General features: G+C 50.9%; 4 protein-coding genes across 5 annotated transcripts; 3 read left to right on the top strand and 1 right to left on the bottom strand.

Annotated features, from left to right (window-relative positions):
* Positions 1 to 3,787: 3,787 nt before the first annotated feature.
* H257_00654 (hypothetical protein) lies at positions 3,788 to 8,825 on the top strand. The gene is made up of 10 exons (XM_009823427.1): positions 3,788 to 4,530; positions 4,665 to 5,296; positions 5,631 to 5,870; positions 5,960 to 6,178; positions 6,223 to 6,837; positions 6,910 to 7,296; positions 7,347 to 7,646; positions 7,715 to 7,876; positions 7,928 to 8,093; positions 8,171 to 8,825. Exons 1-10 carry the CDS (start codon positions 3,849 to 3,851, stop codon positions 8,650 to 8,652), a joined length of 3,885 nt encoding a protein of 1,294 aa, XP_009821729.1. The 5' UTR covers positions 3,788 to 3,848; the 3' UTR covers positions 8,653 to 8,825.
* Positions 8,681 to 10,527, bottom strand: H257_00653 (hypothetical protein). Its single transcript, XM_009823426.1, has 8 exons — positions 10,398 to 10,527; positions 9,973 to 10,346; positions 9,797 to 9,920; positions 9,617 to 9,748; positions 9,356 to 9,520; positions 9,133 to 9,303; positions 8,990 to 9,077; positions 8,681 to 8,934 (listed from the first exon to the last, which is right to left on the bottom strand). The coding sequence occupies exons 1-8, from the start codon at positions 10,515 to 10,517 to the stop codon at positions 8,756 to 8,758; spliced, it is 1,353 nt and encodes a 450-aa protein (XP_009821728.1). The 5' UTR covers positions 10,518 to 10,527; the 3' UTR covers positions 8,681 to 8,755.
* A 145-nt stretch (positions 10,528 to 10,672) lies between these two features.
* Positions 10,673 to 16,182, top strand: H257_00652 (hypothetical protein). Its single transcript, XM_009823425.1, has 16 exons — positions 10,673 to 11,170; positions 11,223 to 11,516; positions 11,563 to 12,266; positions 12,317 to 12,535; positions 12,584 to 13,310; positions 13,366 to 14,043; positions 14,095 to 14,189; positions 14,246 to 14,335; positions 14,401 to 14,464; positions 14,514 to 14,608; positions 14,661 to 14,817; positions 14,893 to 15,003; positions 15,097 to 15,255; positions 15,308 to 15,352; positions 15,403 to 15,495; positions 15,551 to 16,182. Exons 1-16 carry the CDS (start codon positions 10,721 to 10,723, stop codon positions 16,124 to 16,126), a joined length of 4,557 nt encoding a protein of 1,518 aa, XP_009821727.1. The 5' UTR covers positions 10,673 to 10,720; the 3' UTR covers positions 16,127 to 16,182.
* Positions 16,183 to 16,298: 116 nt separating this feature from the next.
* H257_00651 lies at positions 16,299 to 20,571 on the top strand. 2 transcript variants are annotated; one of them, XM_009823423.1, is made up of 20 exons: positions 16,299 to 16,611; positions 16,666 to 16,896; positions 16,944 to 17,006; positions 17,065 to 17,172; positions 17,231 to 17,335; positions 17,397 to 17,753; positions 17,833 to 17,932; positions 18,009 to 18,091; positions 18,171 to 18,291; positions 18,346 to 18,469; positions 18,542 to 18,629; positions 18,691 to 18,819; positions 18,883 to 19,136; positions 19,190 to 19,379; positions 19,435 to 19,506; positions 19,562 to 19,721; positions 19,790 to 19,941; positions 19,995 to 20,105; positions 20,166 to 20,258; positions 20,394 to 20,571. In XM_009823423.1, the coding sequence occupies exons 1-20, from the start codon at positions 16,330 to 16,332 to the stop codon at positions 20,505 to 20,507; spliced, it is 2,937 nt and encodes a 978-aa protein (XP_009821725.1). In that variant the 5' UTR covers positions 16,299 to 16,329; the 3' UTR covers positions 20,508 to 20,571. The 2 variants fall into 2 exon arrangements, with proteins under 2 accessions (XP_009821725.1, XP_009821726.1); XM_009823424.1 differs by having other exon boundaries at positions 16,666 to 17,006.
* The last annotated feature ends 272 nt before the right edge of the window (positions 20,572 to 20,843 follow it).

Genomic DNA, 20,843 nt, shown 5'->3' with positions numbered 1-20,843 from the left:
TGTACGGCGTAAGTTGGCCTGGTGCTGCAACTCGATTAGTTAGCAGTTGAAATAAAGTAAGCGTTGTTTTATTCTGCTGAAATGCAGAACTTGTGTTTAGCGTTGTTTTATATTCAATCGGGCTTATATTATTTTAAACGTCTGGTTGTTTAACGCAGTTAAACAACGGGCAAACTACATGAAAAGCACAATACATGTTTTACAGTTAATAGTAGTACAGTACAATACCAAGGACTTACGAAACATCCGGTTAATTAACCGGTAAATAAGGGGGTAAATATGTATCAGTATTTCGTGGTGTGCCAATCAATACATGTACTGTATGTGTACCTGTACGGTATACCGTTAACAGTAAATCCCAGTGAAACGATCATGAGGCAAGGTGTAGGGCTAACAATAAGAACGTTTGATTGCAGGCATGAAAGATTCATAGGTGCCAAGCAATAGTTCCTGTACTGTACCGAATACCGTTAAATCCCAGTGAATCGATCATGATTGGCAAGGTGTAGGGTTAAGAACGTTTGATTGCAGGCATGAAAAATTCACTTGCTAAAAGCTCCAGCAAGTTAGTTTATTAAAATGGGATTCGCCAAAATGCCATTTTCCATGCATTCCATTTTCTCGCAAAATGGGATTAACCAAAATGTGATTTCAAAAATGGAGGTAAAAGGTCCATTTTGTAATACTAGTATGGCGTTTTGGACCTCTTCACCGAGTAAATCCCACGTGGAATTATTGGATATGGGTTAACAGTAAGGGTGCGTCTGGTAACATTTCAAAACTAATTTTCCATTCTGGCAAAATGGGAGCCATTTTCAAAATGGAGGTGAAAGGTCAATTTTGTATGGTGAATTCGCTATAAACTTCCAAAATTCGCCTGATTTATCAAATCAATATTGAATCACGCTAGAGTTCTGATTGGTTGAATATGTTTGTCCTTTCTGTAAGAGCCAATTAAATCCACTTGAAATTGAATTTGCCAATAGCGACGATTCGTAATTCGATTCGGCGGCGAGATTCGATTCGGCGGCGAGATTCGATTCGACGGGGTCTGGAAATCTGCACCAAATCCACAAAACTCAGGTCAATCTTCTAAGCTTACAAGCTTAGGGCATCCCCACCGGTGCGACTGTATAATCAGACTGTAAAATACCAAGTGTATTTTGAGTTTCGTCAACCCCAGGGGTAAAACATCCAAATAATGTTTTTATCCGAGAATGATGGCGTGGCGCGCACGTTTGTGCGAAGGCATGATGGCGTGGGAGGACGACGATGATGACATGGATCAACCTTGGGAGGTTCTTGCCTTTCATCAGGCTTCTGCGCGCCCTAAAGGCTCTACTACGAACCGCCAGCCAAACCTACCACGAGATAACGAGGATGCACATGCTCTGGTTTACTAGACTACTTCTTTGACAACGCTACCACTCATGAAATCGTACTAATTGTTAACAGACGTTTGCCCATAAATTTGACTATTTTCTTGTCCAGAACCTATGCCTGTTTCAAAAGAACAAATTCATTGGTAGTATCGGACAAACCAGTACTAGTAAGAGGTATCGTCATGTGTGACAACTAAGCTTGCAGCAGCATTGCATTTGCCCGAACGAGCTGAGCATCGACTACTGTCTTCGGCAATTTCGACCCGCCATGATGCTGGCAACATCTTCAGTCTCTTCGATGCTTTCACTCCAAGCGGGCGTTGATGCACATCGACGTCGGATACAATGTCGTCGTTCTCGTCAAACTTCATGCGCTTCTTTGCACGATTATTTCCAGGCTGTTGGTCGCGCAAGTCCTGCCACTTCGGTAAGGTGCGCAAAATTTCCCAGGCATGCAAAAACAACAAGCGACTGCTTGCCACATGCATCGGCCTTTTTTCGCGAAAAGCTCCTTAGCACGTCGCACCAGCTCGGCATCTCCCGGTCCATCACTCTCCCCTCTTATGAGCTTGGACCTCACCGTGGAAAAACATCCCACAAAATTGTTGCATTGATCCAGAATGGTGGCCCAACATGACGACAAGGAGCGCCCAGAGCGTTTGATTGCGCCGTCGGAGTAGTGATTGAAGTTGGTTTCTATACGCGACCACAATTGGTCTGACTTCTGACCTCTACCCTTTGACGCATCTTGAGAGATGTTGATCCATGTCCGGACATAAGCTGGCAGTCTTCGTCGGTCGTGAAGTTGGAGCCACGGACGGCCTAGGCGATAGTCCAAACTCAATTAACCACGGACGAGGCTGATTCCATTTCTGAACCAACTGATTGTTGAATCCATAACGCACATGATTGGACATAATTTCATTATGCTTTTAATGTCATTGGCTGGTTCATCAAATCATCAAAACTGTATTTTACAGACTGTAAATCAGACCGATTTGCCGACTCGCGGTAAAATTTAACAGTTTTCTGTATTTTACTATCGCCCGGTGGGTTGTCAAAACTGTAAATAATCCAGATAGAACTGTATAATAGCGTTTACAGTCGCATCAGTGGGGATGCTCTTACGGCACATGTATTAGCGTGGACCGCACTGCATATACTTATCTCAATCCGCACTAATTATGGGCTTGGAGAATTAGTGTGGACGCACCAATTTTGAATACTGAGAATTATTATGGACTATTTTCGGGATATTTGCATGTCCGGATTGCCATCTAACTAAACACACATCACAAATTAGCATTGATGAACAGTCAATAGTGCAGACACATCATACTAGTATACCAGGTACAAGGGTCATTATACCATATTCTTTGTTATGACTAGCAGAGCAATAGGACCTCGTGGCATACACCCCAAACATCACACCCAATATTGCTCGAAATTGATCAGCACTAATTACTGTACCAACCACAAATTTTGGGAGTTCCATCCCACATGTATTCCTCAAGGAGTAAATCCCACTTGGAATCATTGGATTTGGATTAACGTTAACTGTAAAACTCTTCAAGCAAGATATGTTTCAGTATTTATCAAATTTATTGAATTTGGCCCCAAAATGGCGTTTTGGGCTAGAATATTGCAATAACGTTCAGTGTATTTCAGGTTTCCTGGTGCACATAAATATTTCTACAGTACTCCGAGTATTAGGGCCGTCTGGAAACATCCGCATTATGCCATTTTGGGCTGGGTTTTGTCATTTTAAACCCAAAAACTCCCTTAGGGCAAAATGACATTTGGAGAAATTCACTTGGTCTTCTCAGAAAGTTGGGAGAAACTTTTTCTTTACTGATAGCATTTTCGCTTCATATGGCTTTAAAACAATATAGGTCGAGGGGTATCACATTTCTTGCACAGCTCGATCGGTCAGTGCGGAACACATGTAAGACTCCTTGCTCGCGCGACCAATTTCGGCTAAACCAATGTCGACGAACCGATGTCGACGAACCGATGCTGCAGTTGTCGAAGAAGGTATGATAGTCCTATGAGGAGGTATGATATGAGCTTCGATAACTACGTTCGTCGGGTGGAAGAGGTGTCGAAGGATGCAGGAGGGGATAGTGCGGAGAGGAACTAATGTGAATGTGGCTACTGTGAGTACATATCTCGCATCCAAGAATGCAATGATTCAACCTCCCGTGTTCTGACTTTCTGTGGCTCTGCAATGAGAAATTTCGACCTGCCGCGTCTGTCAAAATCGGACTTCAACTCGGCGGGATTTGGCCCATTTTGACCTTTTCAAAACAAACTCAATTTTTCACCTTTATTCGCATTTTCAATGACCAACTTGCTGGCAAACCAGCAGTAACGTTATCCGGGAAACTCCGGATACCATAACAACATCAAGTTTGAGGACAAGACAAGCGTGAGGGTGTAAGCAGCACGCACAAAGATCGCCAGACCATGCCGTCGAAGAGTAAGAAATCCAAGACCCCAGCTGCGTCTGCCGCCGCGTTAAATGTGGCTGTAGCTGCCCCCCCAGCTCCATCCAAGGCAAAAGCCACTCCCGCTGCCAAACCAGCACAGGCGACACCCGTCGTTGTGGTGCCGACGGCTGCTCAATTGGCGAGCCGGTTGGAAGTGCTTGCCGGTGGGAAGGAAAAGATGTCTAACGACTCCAAGGCTGCTGAGGAAGAGTTGGCCCGGCTTCTGAAGAACCCAAAGAAGCGCGTTCAAGGCAAATCGGAGGATCTGGACGACCAAATGCGCAAGCTGGAGTTTCGCCGCAACACCACGTCCATGTCCCTTGGCGACGAGAAGAAGCTCCTTCGCGAAGTCGAGAACATCAAGTCCCTCAAGGTGGAACTGGTCGAGTTTGAAGAGTTCAACGCGCGTGTGCAGTACTTGAAGGACAAGAAGAAGAGCTTGTTCGACACGCTCAAGCAAGCCGAGGCGCAAGAGAAGGATCTCCAATTGACGCTTCGAAAGCTCCGCTTGGCCGAGACGTTGCACGTGTCCATTACTTCGCTTGAAACCGTTTCGATCACCGTGCCGAAGGACAAGATGGGGCTGGTCGTGGGCAAGGGCTTTGCCAAGCTGCGCCAGCTCGAGGAAGCGTACAATGTGCTCTTGGACGTCGAGTCTGGTACGTGTATAAACCAAACAAATATCTGGTCTGCTTTTTGTTCTATGGAGATACAAGTTGAAGGGCCACGTTTTGGGGAATTCATTTGGTATTTAAAAAAAGATAAAGTGATATTATTTCTATTCTTTACGTAGGTTCCCAAGTCGTGCAAAGTACAAGCACTCGAGAGAACAATGCTGCGATCGAATCGATTCTGGACAATATTGCGTCTGCGAGTTTGCACTCGGTGGCGGTCCGCCCAGACACGTTGAAATTGCTGCTGATTCAAAAAGGCCGCCACCTGAAGGCCCTGGAAGCGTCTTGCTTTGTCAAGATCGACGTGAACCGAGCCGACAACATCCTTTCGTTCACATCGTCTGCGGATCGTGTGGACGCCGTGGAACGCGCCATCCACCTGCTCACGACGTCCAGTGTGACGCTGGACGTCCCCCAAGACGTTCTGCCCAAGCTCATTGGCAAGAAAGGCGAAGTGATCTCCAAGATCATGGAAGATTCCGGCGCGTTGCTCGACATTGACCGCGTCGTCAACAGTTTGCGCATCATTGGGCCATTGGAGAGCGTCCAGATTGCCCAGGCGGCCGTGGAGGCCTTGATTTTCGACCAGGGCGCGTCCACTTTGGACGTGTTTGCGACGGACGAAGCGTATTTTGGCCAATGGGATGCCACCAAGTTTTCCGTGTTTATCGAGTACTTGATGGCCGACAAGGCCGTGCGGCTGCGCGACCTGCGCAGGGACGCCAACGACTGCCGCTTGCAAGTGGTCAAGGTATGCTTATTTCAACTAATCAGACGTCGCTAGTTGGTGCTAGTGAAACGTATTGTTGTCTTTTTACCCAATATTTAGACTTTTGTGCTGAATCACCAAATCTATCGATCGATTGTTCTTTGTACTGAATTTTGTATGGAAAGGGTCCTGTGGTGATTGGTATCACACTAATTGAAGTCGCACACTAATTTGACTTTGTTGATGGTTTCCTGCAATCGGATTGGCTAATTCCTTCTGTACACATATTGGTTGTGTCGATTCCATTCTCCATGTCAGTCCAGTTTGGAATAAACACAAGAATAACTAGCCATGTGCGTCAATCTACCATAATTAGGCCAAGCAAATGTTTGAAGCCAACGGCAACCGTACGCAACTGGAGGCGCTCAAAGGAGCGATTCAAAAAGCCGTGGCCGAGTTCCAAGCGAACGTTGTGTCGTTCGACGTGGACTCGAATTGTTTGAGTTTGATCATTGGAAAGAAAGGCGCCAAAATCAAGCACATTGAAAAGGAAAGCGGCGGGGCGCGCATCGACATTACCGGCAACACGGTCAGTGTGTTGGGGACGAAAGAACAGGTAGGTGCATGCATGCATAGCGGCGCCCCAAGAGTGTCTGCCGCTGTATGTATATATGTATGTATACACATGGTAATTTCTTCTTGTAGTCGGACGTGGCGGTGGCGTTGGTGGAGGAGATCGTAGCCAACAACCAGCGCGCCATCGTGCACGCGTCGTCGCACTTGGCGCCTCTGCTGCTGACCAACAAGCGAGCCAAGCTGGCCGAGATCGAAAAGGAAACGAAGAGCAGCATCCAGCTGCCCCAAGGCCCCCCCAAGAAGACCAAGCACAATGCGGACATCGCCATCACGATCACGGGCACCACCGTACGTCGTCGGCCGCGTAAAAGTGCTGACTCGACGACTTGTAGGCTGGGATTGAACAAGCGGCTCGATTGATTGAAGCGCTGAATCGGGCACACCAAGTCGTGTACTTGCCGTTAGACCAGGACGAAGTCACGGTCGTGATTGGTAAGAAGGGCGAGACGATCCACAAGTTGGAAGCAGACACGGGGTGCCAGTTGCGCGTGCTGGACGCCGACGAGTCGTCGCCGTCTCGGGAACTACAGCTGGCAGGCAGCGAAGACCAGTTGGCGGTGGCCACGGCGGCCATCGACTCGCTGCTCAACTCGTCTCATCGCCAAGTGCTGTCGTTTGATGACTTCGCCATGGGGGTGATCATCGGTCGCAAAGGCGAGCAAATCAAAAAGCTGCGGGAGGAGTTCCCGCACGTGGCGATTGATGCGTTTCCCCACGGCCAAGTGCGCGTCAAGGGCGCGTCCAAGGAGCTCGTGGACAGCGCCGTCGCGGCCATTCTGGACTTGCTGCAGACGACCACAGTACAGGAAACGGTGAAACTTCCGGCCGACTCGACCAGCTCCTTTGACACGTACTTCAACGACGCTGCCACGGCGCTGTACATTTCAGAATTGGAGGCCGAAGGCTCGGTCAAGACCGTGGTGCTCGAGCACGGCAAACTGGTCAAGGTACGGGGGCTTGGTTTTCTTTTGATACTTCCATATGTTGAACGATCATTCATCAACGAGTTGACGTGGCAGATCCGAGGGTCCGCGCTCGGCGTGGGCAAAGTGAAGCACTTTTTGGAAATGGTGACCGAGTCGCATGTGGCGATTTCGATTCCGCTGCCGTCGGCCGGACACGTGGCGTCTCTCCAGGGCTCGGCGGCCGGCAGCCTCCACGAAAACGTCCAGCAAATCGTCAAGCAGACCAAGACGGTGATCCGGTTCAAACCGGACAAGAAGAGCTACTCGGGCGTCGTCTTGTCCATCGAGGGGCCGTCGCTGCCCAAGGTGCTCGAGGCCAAGCGTCGCGTGGAAGTGGTGCTGCAGTTCTTCTTCCCCACACACTTCAAAGTGCTGTCGCCGGTGCCGCCGTCGTCGATTGCTCGCGTGTTCCAGACGGCGCCGCTGCTGTCCAAATTCAACGTACGGTGCCGCCTGATTGTCCATATTAAATGGGACTAACTTTCTTGTAGGCTATCCTGTCGTTGGGAGCGAAAGACGCGATCAAGATCTTCACCGACTCGGAAGCCAACACGCAAGTCGTGTACAAGACGCTTCAGGAGAGCTTGCGTGCCCACTTGAAGGAGTACAAGGACGTGATGATCCCGTCGTACTTGGCGCCCATCATCGTCGGCAAGAACGGCGATACCATCAAGCGGCTGTCCGCTGAGAGCCACGCGACGTTCTCGTTGTCTGCCGTGGACAATGACGCCCCCACGGCGCCCCGAACCCTGACCATTCACTCCAAGGTCGAAGCGAACGTGACTGCTGCGGTACGGCACTGTGACCATTGGATGATGGTTGGTTAGTTGAAGATGGAACTGTGTGGTTAATACGCTAGATCAATCTGGTTCAACACTTGATCGACACGTACGACAGCGAGTGCGTGACTGCGCATGTCCCTGTGGACCTCGTGGACGTGGCGCTAGCGTTAAAGCGCAAGGGGGCGGCCAACGTGTCGTTTTCAGTCGACAAGAAGGGCCCAGCTGGCGCCGTGATCAAGGTATGACTGTAAAATGCAACTACCCGTGGGTAATGTTGTATATATGGCTAGATTCATGCCAAAGACATTGGCGAACGGGCTGCAGCGTTGCAGCGCCTGGAAGAACTGGTGGCCAACTCGGCAGCACTGACGATTGTGCTGCCGTCGGCTGACATTGTTGGTGCATTGATTGGCAAGAGCGGAGCCAACATCAAGGCGCTACAAGCCGAATTTCCAGGTAGAGCATGATAGTGATGTTTGCTACGTTTGCTTACGGCGACCAAATACATCACATGCACTATGTTGTGGTCGTAGGTTTGCACATCGACATCAAAAAAGACGACGCGACCGGGGAAGGCCGTGTGTCTTTGAAAGGGGATAAGGCGGCCGTGGCGCTGGCCAAGGAATGGGTGGACGACAAGATCGCCTCTGCCGTGTCGAACCAACGAGACTTCCTCAAGCGCCAACAAGCGCAAGCAGCGTACCATGCTGCCGCCGCCGTGGATAAGCGGGCCGAACCAGTGCAGCAAGAAACCTCCGAAAACGACGTTCCGCCTAAGCCGAAGTCGGCGGGGGCGTACGTGCCGATTGGAGGCGAAGTCAAATTGAACAAGACCCAGCGCCGCCGCGAACGCAAGCGGGCGGACAAGCAGGACGGCGTGCTCTCCATGCTGGTGGGTGGCAACGACGCGCCGCGAAGCGGCACGTATGGTCAAGCGGCCGCGGCGTCCTCGTCCCAAGGAGTGCCTGGTGGTGGGTATTACCACTCGGCGGACGGATATTCCCTGCGCTTGTAACCCATCAAGCACGGCCCACAGTTGAAAATCGAGTGTGAAACTGTACTTTGACGTAGGTTAACGATATCTTCTGCTGCATGTGTGTGTACAGTGTAGTAGTAGTCTATGTGCGCGGCAGCGCTTGCTCCCGTTCGTGGGCCGTCTTGAGCCCGACCCCGGAGATCTGCTTGACGTCGTGGCTGTCGACAGGTTCGTCGATTCCCAACGCTTGGCGGGCTTCCGACATGATAAACACACTTCCGCACACGACCACAACTTCGTCTGACGAGCTCGCGGCTGCAGCTACACACACATGAGGTCTTGTATGGCTGCTGCGTTTTTTCATTGCGTTTCGTACCGCGAATGGCGGCGTTGACGCCGACACGTACACTGGTTTCACTTTCGTGGGAAGAGGGATGGAAGGACACCAAGCCCGACGATGCCTTCTACCACATCACATCCCAGTTTCAGATCATAACAACAATTGAGGCAGGCACCAACCTCGCCCAGAGCATGCTGGATTTCCACCACGGATGCACATCGTGGATGGTACCCCTGTACGAAATGCACGTGGGAGGCGCGGGTGGCCACGATCGAGTCGATCACGTGGGCAATGTCCTTGTCTGCAGAGAACCCACACACAAACCGAAACGAATGATGCTGGTACGAGCTCTATCATATTTGTGACGAAGAACGCCCACCCCTGTATGTGTCGCCCGCCCACCTGGAGAAGTTTGAGCAGCCGGTCAAACGCAGGCAAGTTGTGCGCGACGTCCAGCACCACCGTCACGTCCGAGTTATTGGTCGCGACAGTTATTTGTTCGAACCGACACGGCGGACGAGAGGCAATCGCGTGGCGGACGAGTGGGTTGCCCAGTTGAATGTGCACCTACAAAAGTGATATATATGTCAGTTTGTATCATGTGATACATATATCAGTTTTTGGCTTGGATGTATAGATGATATATAGAGATTGAACTTTGACCTTGCTTTTCGCGCTTTGGTTCAACGTTTCGGCAGCCAAGACGGCCAAATCAGTGTTTTCAAGATTGAAGTCGTCAGCGTACGCCGCTTGTGGGTCCAGGAACGAGATCGACGCCTTCGCGCGTTCGGCAAACTACATTCGACGCATCAAGCAAAATGGGAAGATGGCAAGGAAGCATACCTCACGCATCACTTGTGGTTGAGTGTTTGGCCCACAGACAACGGGAATAGTAGGTTTGATGATCCCAGCCTTTTCCCTGGCGATTTCAGGCAACGTGGAGCCCAAAATGCGGGTGTGGTCGAGTCTGTGGTTTGCGATGACGGCGTGCTTATCATTAGGAGCAGTTGTGTACGTACCCAATGGAAGTAATGACAGAGACAACCGGTTCGACGATGTTCGTGGCATCCAGCCGCCCTCCCAACCCCGTCTCCAGCACGACGCAGTCCACTTCTTCGTGGGCAAAGTGCTGCAGCGCCAACGCCGTAGTGAGCTCGAAAAACGTGGCTGGGATGGCCAGCTGAGACGTTTTGTCGAATATGTGCGGCAGCAATGCCTCGACTTGGTCTTCGGAAATGAGCGCGCTGTTCACTTGAATGCGCTCGCGGAAGCACGACACGTGTGGTGACACAAACAACCCTGTCTTGAACCCGGACGACTCCAGAGCTTTGGCCAGTTTCCAAGACACTGATCCTTTGCCGTTGGTGCCTGCGACGTGAATCGTGTCGAAGCGCTAGTCAAGGTTTGCTCGATCAGCATGTGCACGTGGGGCACATTGCCATACCTTGGCTGGCGATCCCAATGCTTCATGCAGCGCAATGGAGTTACGCAGTCCCATCTTCACCGTGTGTGGGAACTGGTTGACCCGCAGCAGGCGCTGGATGAGCCGATCGTACATGGTCATCGCCTGCAACAATGCATCAATCGACACAACACCATTGCTCAACCCATTGTGCACTATCCAATCACCGACAAGTATTATACTTGGGCCAATCACGTCCGGACATCACGGTGTAGACCGCATCCGATTGGCTAAACCCTGGATTCTATCGTTGAAGTCACGACTGTTCGTACAAGTGAGGTGGCAGCGCGGCGGCGTGCCTTGTCATGATGCCAACCGCGCTCCTGCCGCTGACCAAAAGTCCAACCAAGGTCAAGCACCCCCCTCAGCATGGCGATGGCCATTCGTCGCCATCTCCGCGCAAAGCCAAACAAATGCTAAAGTCGAGCGAATTACGAGGACTCGAGTTCACGTCTAGGGACCACGTTAACATTCTCCCTGGCAACTACGCCGAGTACAACAGCAACGGGACCGGAACCCTGCAAGACATATTTCAATTCGACCAAAAGCTACGGGACGCAGCGCCCATGGCCCAATTGCTGCATCCAAAGTTGAACTTGCACGACTGGAGCGTGGCCAAGCAAGACGGCAAGGCGGAACAATTGACCTTGTTGGCATCCAACAAGCTCACGTTTGAGATTCTAACCAGTGACCGTGGACAACGAGTCGTTTCGTCCCTCGTGAAGCAGTGGGAAGCAGACAAACACTCGGACAATGTCAGTCTCTCGTCACTGTCACTGTCACTCTCTCACCAGGTAATTTGAGCAGGGTCGGAGCTTGTGGGCCATCGTGGAAACGTTCTTCACGTCGCTGCCGTTTGTCTTTGTTCGGGAAGCCGACATGAACTCCAAACTCGTGCTTCGATACATGTCGGCGCTGTCAGCCCTCAAAGAAGTCATCGTCCAAGGGCTGTTCTGTACCAACGTGTCAGCTGCGATGGCCGTCACGGCGACGCTAACACCCACGCACCACGAAAAGATGCCACTGTATTGGTACTGTCACCAACTGGAACGCGAGGTGCAACTGCTGAAAAACTCGACGTCCGACCAGTCGTGGGAAATGGTACGACTTCCAAATGGCCACGAAACTCGCTTCACCACATCCACAGGTTCACTCGTCCGACATTGGCCTTCTCCAAGAAGCCACTGCAAACGTTCTGCTGAACTTTTGGAAGCTGCCAAAGCGCGAGCGCCTGGCGGTTTTGGTTCAAGTCTTTAGCAACGTCAGCGAGATCGACACGGATTTGGTGCGCGTACTGCTCGACAGCAGCACGTACATCTTGCAACGCGTGCTCGAGGATTTGGGGTTTGAAGCGAAAGCGAACAGTCCAACGAAACAACAACCGCCTCAACCTTCGAAACTTTCGACCATCGGTGCGGTCGTGTCCATGTCGGTCCAAGCCAGCAACCAAGCGCGGCAGCTACACAAGTGGCGAAAGCACATGCGCTCCCACGACGACAAACAAACGCTGGAGCCGATTCCAGTCCGGCACAAGGGTATCCAGGTCAACGGTGGCGACATTGAGATCGAATGCGCGTTGGGGCGTCTCGACTCGCCTCCTCCGCGAACCCCCAACACCCGGCTACGTCGCTCGGTCATCGCAGCGGACAAAGGCATGAAGCTGGTACTCATGCAGGACTACCAGCCATTTGGCCGGAATAACCACCCGCATTTACTCACCAAGGACATGTGGACGGTCAGCACGTACAGCGAAAACCTCGTGCACCATTTGCATGCGTTCGTTGAGTACTCCAACGACACGACCACTGTGCCTGGAGATATTGTGCTTGTGGCCACGATGCTCTTGGAATGGTAGCACATTCGTGTATTGGTTCTGAAGCACTAGTTGATTCGAGTGGTAGGCTCATGCATGAAAAGATGAACGCGGCGTACCACGCCAAAGATGCGTCGATGGAGGTTTTAGACAGTGTGCACTTTCAACAGTGCGCCATCGCGCTTCTGGGATTGTTCCAGACCCAGCCTGACCACCACGTGCCCGACAACATCAAGATGCATGCCACGTCGCTTGTACAATTCATCCAACGCCGAAACGACAGCAGTGATTTCATTCCACGTCCAAAGTAAAAAAGTCCTCTGTACGATGTGTTGGTTGTGACGTACGTTGGTAGAGCTACGGTCGAGGCAACGAATACTGCGGTGACGCCTGCCGACCTTCGGGCATACTTGCGAAAGGGGTTCCCCGCGGACGTCGTGAATCAAATTCTGAACATCACGAACGAAGAAGTGGGGAAAGAGAAGGAGAGCAAGACGCTGCTCTTGATCGAGCAATTGGAGCACCATATGTTAGGCAAACTGCACCCACGTCCAGGCGCCACCAAGAATAACCCTGCGACCCAACCACCGCCGCACCATCCAGACCCCATAGGGTTTGGGGAGCTCTCGACCACGGCCTCGCGACGGCATAGCCACACGTCGACTGTGGTCAAGACGCTCACGGACCAGATGAAGGCGCTGCTCATTGACGCATCGGATGGAAAGGTCAACGACGACAAAGCGTCGGCGCTGCTGCTAGCGTTTGTTAACCAGCATAAACGAGAGTCTGAGTTGGGCCACGACCGCGCAAAGATGCTCAACATTGAGTCACTGTGCAGCGTGCTGGAAAAGAAGGTCGAGTTGGAGCTCCACGCGGGACCGCTGGACAAATCCACGCGCGCCCACGTCGCGACGCTGCAGAAATTCATCAACAAGCTCGTGCCAGAGGGATTGCCACGTGGCGGTGCCAAGATAGCCCCCAAGCCAGGGAGCGTGTCGGAATTGCATCAGCTGCTCGATCAAGCGTTGGCGAAACAGAGCGGAATCGATGCGCAAGTCACGACTGTGCTCGAAACCATCCAAGTACTACTTCAACCCTCGTTTCGTCACGCAGTAGAAACAGTTTTGATTCGTGTAGATGGTCTTGGCGAAAACTCAAGTCAAACACAAGGGGGCGTCGTTGGACACTTGCCTGCATACGATGGTGGACGCCCTGCAAGCTAGCGGAGATGGGTGTTTGGTCGCATTTTGCAGTGGATTGGAAGACCTTGTGGCGATGTTGAAGGTCCTTGCGTCGGCAGGTTCAACGGGCAATGATGGCCCCGTTGCAAATGGCAGTGGCTCCAACGACAAGTACATGAGCTCAGCTAACAATGGCTCTACTGGCATTGGCCCCGGAGGGTCTCCCATCGCAAACATTGACAGCGTCGTCAACGATCCTCGTATCAACGCGATACCACTTTGCATCGTGGATTTGTCGAAGCAACTGAAATCCGTCGTCGACAGTGCAGCCCTCCACCAACGATCATCGCTTCAAGACAATGGGGAACCCATTGCGAGTACGAAAAGTGGCGCGCTTCTCCCGACGACGCTGCGTCACCCAAGCCTAAAGGACGACAGCCAGCCCGTGGCCCAACGGGTTCGAAAGGTCCAGGGTGGAGCCCAAGCAGCTGGAAACCTGCCTGAAACGTTGTGGGAAAACACCAAACTCAAAAAGCCCAATGTGCTGGGCATTTCCGCCACGGAGTTGTCAGAGATGTTTGTCGATAACAAGACCGTGTTGAACATTGGCACAGTGCACAAACTCATCTACCAGGTACACAAGGTCAATGTTGGGATCCATATCGCAACACTGTGAGATCTGTAGGTGTACTGCGAACGCTACGAGTGCAATTTAACCGAGCAAGACAACCCCAACTCGACAGCGTTCATCGATTTTGTCTATGATTGGTACTTGAGAAAGTACGAACGACATTGCACTTGTCCGTGGCGTTGACCAGCACTTTTGATGTTGCTAGATATGGGCTCCGCAAACTGGCAATGCAGCACTTGTCCAAATTGCTGCTGTCGCTCAAGAAATTGAAAAAGAAGAGCAAGAAAGCAGTGCTGTGAGTACTGTCTGTAGAAGTCGACTTTTGTGGCGAGATTATATATATATCTCTGGATCGAATAGGTTTTGTCGGTTTCTCGGGCTATTGCCGCCGTTGTTTGACTACAGCGCGCTCAATTTTGCACTGGTAAGGACACATCGAAACAGCAATATATCTAATCGTGATATATCGCTAGGGGTTGTTAAACGTGTGGACGAACGGCACGTTTGCAGTCTTGTCCACAGCCAACCCCGTGCCGCTCTCGACCATGTCGATCATCTTGGACGACGGGTAAATATATATATAATGTGGCCATTCATAATATTTCTCCCTTGTTCTATAGCTACGATCGGCGGTTTGGTCCGTTTTGCACGACGTCGTTCGTGAAGGAGCGGCTGACCCGCAATGCTTGTGCGGACGACCCAACGTCCATTGACCAAGACGTAGCCCTGGAAATTGCACTGGAAGAATACGTGAAGATGAAATCATCCGTGGAGGCGGTACTACTACGGCTAGCAATATGTTTACATAAATCTATCAGTGGAACATATATATATATGTATATACTCGTGTAGATGCTCGAAGATATCTACAAGGCAGGAGATATCAGCGGGGACGACACGATGAGCTTTGACGAGTTTGCGACAGTGGTGCGCAACTTGGCTCCGTGTGTGTCAGATCGCGAGGTGTGTGTGGTTCATTCTAGTACTAGTACCAGTACTAGTAGTAGGAGTAGTAGTACTAGTAGTAGGTTGATTGATAGAGAACTTTCTATTTAGATCGTGAAAATGTTCAAAGAAGCATTGTTGGACCCAACATTTGTTACAATCACCAAGCAACGGTTTGTGAATGTCGTGATTGACCAAGGCGTGCTGTCCAGCCGCGTCAACAAGTTCAAAGTGCCCACGTCCGGCGCCACCAACTCGTCGACGTTCCCCGTGCGTCCGTCCACATCATAATATATTAGTTGATTGGGTACATAACAACTAGGAATACGAGAACGAGCAATTTGAGCTCTTGGAAGAGTCATGGCGGGTATGTATTATGCATGTCCAAAACGGGTGGCTGTGAATGCGCGATGGTAGAGCCACGAAGCGGACATTGTCAAGACCATCGAAAGCATTCCGCACAAGGAAACGTCCGCGTCGTTGCTGCTACGCGTCAAGATTCTCAACATGGTTTGTATACTCGAAAATGATTTTCACGACTAAATTCATGTGTTTGTTGGAGTAGATTATAGCCAAACGCATCGACTCGGAGACCGCGTGGCTGTCGCATCGCATGATCCTGCGTGACGTTCATCGGTTCAAAGACTTGAACGAAGGCGCGATCAGCGAGATCAAGCAGAAGGAGGAGAACTTCAAGGAAGCAGTTACGCGCATCATGAAATTCAAGTTTGGACTGTTCACACAAACCCATGCGCCGCCAGAGCCTGCCGCCGACGGCCTCGGTGTGGGTGACCGACTGAGCTCCGGGGTCGTCGACTATGTCCAGCACATGGACGAAACCAAGAGCAGTGCGAAGGACGATGACGACATCTCTCGACTCGAAGAGTCGTTGCGGTCGGAGATGCTAAACATGACCGACGGGGCGTCCAGCGACAGCGTGCTCGAATCACAGCTCGACCAGTACGACAACGCAGTCAAGAAAGTACGACGCATGACCATGCACAAAGCTACCAACGCCGTCAAGAAACTCGCCACAGTGATGAAGATGGCGAAGTTGATGGGGGGGTCCCCCAGCCCCCCCATTCCCACGCTGAGTGAAGACGTTGAAACGCTCGACGCAGACGAAAATGTCGATTTGTAATAAACATCCACGGAAACATCCCTGGATTCGAAAACCTCTTAAAAGATATATACACATTATCAACTTTGGAGATGATTACGCGTACAGTAGTAGTACTAATGCATACTATTAGTAGCTTGCTTTTACCCTTGAAATAGAATATGTAATACCTCTATGTGTTGATAGATATCTCTCGACACGCAAACGACGCGGACGTGAGAAGCATGGACAAACCCAAGGCAGCACCCAAGGACGACCATGGGAAAGGCGGCAAAGGACAAGATGCCACCAAGGCGAAGCATCATGTGTCGAAGGATGACTTGCACCACACTCTGCATGCGCATTTCCAAACCAGCAAAGGCAAGGAAAACGACAAGGTCAAGGCGAACATCCGCAAGCATGTCGTGTCGTTTCTGCAAGTGAAGAAGGTCAAGAAGGTGCACAATTCAAACAAACGTCTGTTCAACTCGTTTGGGTCGTCTAAATGCAAGCTGTTGTGCATCACGGTAAGATTCATCCTGACAGGACAGGAATGTGAAGTCACTATCACCCCACTCTAGACGCACGAAGCGATGAACCCCGACAGCGCCGCACCGCATACCGTTGTTCAGCTGCACCATGTCAACTTTCTCTCGAACTTTACCATTGAAAGCCGCAAGACATGGTCGCTAGAGTCGTTAGAGTCCATCGAGAACTGCCTCGACGACGCGCAATTGTTTCCCAAGGGTGCATTTCGAACCCAATTCGACGACAAGGAGCATGAGCCGGCGCAGTGGATCGTTGACGACGACGTGCGACCATGATCATGCTACCATTCCACGACTTTAATGTCATGTAGGAATCCCCGACGGCCATGATGGAGTTTATATGGAGCATTCTAGCGTACTCGGCAGACACGTTGGTAGAAAAGACTTCGTTCCTACCGCCAATACATCTATATTTCACGCCAACTTGTATAGCACACATTGCCCAAGACCACGTTTTCTCTCGACGATCTCCACCTCTTATCGCAACAGCTCAACTGGGCCAAGAAATTTGCTCTAGATGTGGACTTGGCGCGGTTTCAAGTACAACTTCCAACTCCTACGACTACTGCTACATACTAGTGACTTGAGTGGTTACTAGGCAACGACCTCTACGCCCTTCGCCTCAAGCTCCAAACTCGCGCGGCAACGCTCCGCAAGCGTCGATGCGTCTGCGGCGTCCGTGGCAGAGGCGTCGTCGTGGAAGGTTCTCATATCTGGTCGACTTTCGATGGTTGATTACATTAGTCCTCGTCCATGTTTATTAGTCGATCGAGTACGACGACGCGGTCTCGTTGTTTGGCAGGATTCAATGGGGAGACTGCACTGCCGAGAGTGTCCAGTTGCAATGGCAGCAGCGGCTCAAGCTCCTAGAAGACGACAACATTGACTTTCTTCTGACTTTGCAAGCCAAGGACAAAGCCACCACGATCGACGTGATCACGTCCGCCGTGGACGTCGTCCTGCAGCAAGTCCACCGCGCGGAAAAGTGGACGGAAGAGGCCGAGGCGACGTTGGCGACAACCGCCGCCAACATGTCCCAATTCGAAACGTTGAACAACCACATGGAAATCCACTTCAAGAACAGCGTCGCGCTGCAGCAAACGCTGGACGCGATGATCCAGGTACGTACCGCCACCATGATTACGCTGTTTAGACATACATGGACACTGCCTTGAACTTTGTATATATTCGTCTCGTCAGGACACTGACATTCCACGGGATACCATGGGCTTGCTGTTGAAACCGGTGACGATATTCCCCCATGACAACAACATCCCCGAAGGTGAAGCGTCGTCCTCGGGTACGTACTGCCCAAGTCGACACGTAATACAATGTAGCTCCGATGGTTTTGATTGTTTTAAAACTTTTTCCCCCAGGTCCGTCGTTGCCCAAACTGTTGGATGCGATCCAACGCTTAGAACGTGCCATCAAGTCGGTCGACTCGTACCCGGCCAAAAACGTACAAGTGTTTATGCATCATTGAGGGGTTGTGTGGTATTCTCTCTTCTTCACGACGGGGGGGGGGCGTTATGAGATAGATGATGGCATTTCTAGCCCGTCGAGACGAGTTGTTGGCGTTGGGAGGGTCGTTTGCGGGGAAGGTGGCCACTGCCTTTGATACGTACATGCACACTCTTGCGAAAGCGACGCACAGTGCTGGTATACGTTGATGTCGCTCTCAGCCATCCATTTTTCAACCAACACTTGTCGTAGCCACCGCCGACCAGTTTGGCCAGTCGCGTCGGCGCTCGCTCAGTGGTGGCCACGAAGCGGCAAGTCCCCGCAAAAATATGTTTTCACGAGACCACCGCGAAGGGTCTGATGCCAAAGATGATCGGTACATATTACACTAGTATAATTGAGTCTACTCAAGACAAGTACCGATCGATTCACGGGTGTCACGTGGCAGAACGCGCCGCCCTAGCTCCACGAATCACGACGACGTGGATTGGAGATTTGGCAACGACAAAATGCACTCAAACCTCATCAAGTACCAGGTATGTATATCTTTTTAGTATTCGCTTCAGTGTACAACGGTTGGTTGTGGTCGCGCCTTAGGATATCTTCCAAAGCATCGTGGCGCTGAGCCCAAAGTCCGCCGTGATCCTGCGTGACGTGTATGCAAAGTACGTGGTGCCCGTGTACACTGCCCACATCCAAGCTGTGTTTCGCACGCTCAAGGACAAAGTACGTCCATACATCTCCCTCCTGAATGGCCTATATATGTATGTGTCAGCAGCGCTGCCGTAGGTGCCCAAGCCCAAACCTCATGGACTCAAGGCCTCGCAATGGAACATCAACTTGTCCTTCTCGCATGCGCCTTCCGAGTCGACCATTTCCGTCAGCGCGTCCACGCTGCTACAGCAAGCCCTCGAGCACATCGTCCCGCTTTGCATCGCCGAGCAGCAGTTCATCCACGCCATGTTCTTTGCGTCCACCAAGAAAGCAACAACCAAACCCGAGCCACTGGAGCTCACGCTGCTCATGGAGAAATTGTTTGAAAAGTACGGTCTCTGTTTGAAGGATGGTACATGGGGATATTACAACGAGGTCGTAGGCTGCCGAAGCGACTGGTGGAGTTTGGAGACGCTGGCGTCAGTGCCAACGTGTTTGAAGCTGTGTCGATGATCGTGACGTGTCAGCAACAGCTCAAGGCACTGGACACGCCGACCGAGTACGTTGTGAATACACTGCTCAACTTCCAGCTGCACTTGAAGCGAAGTCTGTCTAAGTACATGGAGGACCAAGTACGTTGGACCATATTTCCTTGTTCATGTATTGCTTCCACGCGGACGTGTGTAGGAGCTATGGCTTGCAAGTACCCATCCCGACACTAGGTTGGTGGGTGTGCTGACTCCTGTGCAGAAAATGATGGTAAGGTTGTCGTTTGAATGGCTCATTTCTCAAATGTCCTGTACGATGCCCTTAGAACTTGGTGACGCGGTTGGATGAAGCTGCCGCAGGCATCTCCAACGACGAGTCGGACAGTCCCCTGCCTGCGATATACGACCGCATCATCGTGGGTCTGTTTGCATGGCTCGACAAAGCGGCGGCAACAAAGCCAAAGTACTCGCATTTGGTTCGACTGGGTAGGATATTGGGCTTCTTGTATACTAGTATATATATCAATACACGGTTAACACTCGTACGATGTTAGAAAACTACCACTTTATTCACGGGAAGCTGCAAGGGCTGAGCGAGCACAGCGTTCCACTGAAGCGATACACGGACGACTCGTTTGCTGCGTATTCCACGAATCTGGACGCGTACGTGATGTGGTTGTGGGAGTGCGAAGTGGGCAAGTTTACGGTATGTACAGTGACGACCTCGTAGTCGTGTATATGCCGTGAACGTCATCGCAGGCACTATTCGCCACGATCGAGACACACTTGGAGTCGCTGCCGGTGAAAGAAGTGCAATTTCACTTGCCCAAGCAAGACGTGCGCAAGGCGGGGGAGCTGATCCATCAAAATGTACGACCTAACGCAGCGACGAATGGTCGTCAGTGTGTTGATTGATAATGCTGTACGTAGCTGGACAAGAGCATCAAGCATATCGGGGAACGGTTGAAAAAGCACTTGAGTCACTCGGGTGACATGGCCGCTGTCGTCGTGCAGTGTCTTCGCGTACGTCGCCCTTGGAGATGGAATCATTTTTAGTTGTTTTACAAAATTATACTCTTATTTATTTTGTAAATTGTAAGGGGAATACAAGTAACAGGAAATTTGAGAGGAATGCGTGTGATGTTGTTGTTGGGGTAGGCCACAATTCTCAAGACTTACGAGCGCCACGCAATGCTGGCGAAGAAATGCTACGACTTGGAGCTGGATTTGACCGTAGACCGCCTCCGAACGTCGCTGGAAAAGCTGCATTGATCATGATCATGCCGTGCATGTCAAGCGTACAAATAGTATTGCAATACATACTATGTTCGGTCAGAACTTGGACTTGTTTTGAATCTGTCGCACAAGGTTATGTACTGTACGATACAGTACCTCCTCGACTTGACTGGGAGATTCACCAGACGTATTACTAGTAGTAGTTCGCATATTATATTCGAGTCATCCAAGTAGCATACTGGGCAGTACTAATTTACTGGTAATATATCATGGTATGGATAATAATATTAATCAAATTCCCAATGAGAAATATTCTCATTGGCAGGATTAGCCAATTAAATCATAGCATTTGGATTGAGTTCACAGCAAGAT

Source organism: Aphanomyces astaci, assembly GCF_000520075.1.
Source record: "Aphanomyces astaci strain APO3 unplaced genomic scaffold supercont1.1, whole genome shotgun sequence".
Lineage (NCBI taxonomy): Eukaryota > Oomycota > Saprolegniomycetes > Saprolegniales > Verrucalvaceae > Aphanomyces > Aphanomyces astaci.
This window is presented reverse-complemented; position numbering and strand designations above follow the sequence as displayed.

What these genes read in the sequence shown, in the direction of transcription:
- H257_00653 (XM_009823426.1), bottom strand. Translation starts at nt 10,517, where the DNA reads ATGACCATGTACGATCGGCTCATCCAGCGCCTGCTGCGGGTCAACCAG. An exon ending in CATTGGGATCGCCAGCCAAG is followed by an intron (nt 10,347 to 10,397) that starts GTATGGCAATGT and finishes AACCTTGACTAG; the next exon opens with CGCTTCGACACGATTCACGT. An exon ending in ACCAAAGCGCGAAAAGCAAG is followed by an intron (nt 9,521 to 9,616) that starts GTCAAAGTTCAA and finishes TCACTTTTGTAG; the next exon opens with GTGCACATTCAACTGGGCAA.
- H257_00651 (XM_009823423.1), top strand. Translation starts at nt 16,330, where the DNA reads ATGGACAAACCCAAGGCAGCACCCAAGGACGACCATGGGAAAGGCGGC. An exon ending in AGGTGAAGCGTCGTCCTCGG is followed by an intron (nt 17,933 to 18,008) that starts GTACGTACTGCC and finishes TTTTTCCCCCAG; the next exon opens with GTCCGTCGTTGCCCAAACTG. An exon ending in CTCCTGTGCAGAAAATGATG is followed by an intron (nt 19,507 to 19,561) that starts GTAAGGTTGTCG and finishes CGATGCCCTTAG; the next exon opens with AACTTGGTGACGCGGTTGGA.
- H257_00654 (XM_009823427.1), top strand. Translation starts at nt 3,849, where the DNA reads ATGCCGTCGAAGAGTAAGAAATCCAAGACCCCAGCTGCGTCTGCCGCC. An exon ending in AGCACGGCAAACTGGTCAAG is followed by an intron (nt 6,838 to 6,909) that starts GTACGGGGGCTT and finishes TTGACGTGGCAG; the next exon opens with ATCCGAGGGTCCGCGCTCGG. An exon ending in AAGCGAACGTGACTGCTGCG is followed by an intron (nt 7,647 to 7,714) that starts GTACGGCACTGT and finishes TTAATACGCTAG; the next exon opens with ATCAATCTGGTTCAACACTT.
- H257_00652 (XM_009823425.1), top strand. Translation starts at nt 10,721, where the DNA reads ATGATGCCAACCGCGCTCCTGCCGCTGACCAAAAGTCCAACCAAGGTC. An exon ending in AAGAGCAAGAAAGCAGTGCT is followed by an intron (nt 14,336 to 14,400) that starts GTGAGTACTGTC and finishes TGGATCGAATAG; the next exon opens with GTTTTGTCGGTTTCTCGGGC. An exon ending in GCGTCAAGATTCTCAACATG is followed by an intron (nt 15,496 to 15,550) that starts GTTTGTATACTC and finishes TTGTTGGAGTAG; the next exon opens with ATTATAGCCAAACGCATCGA.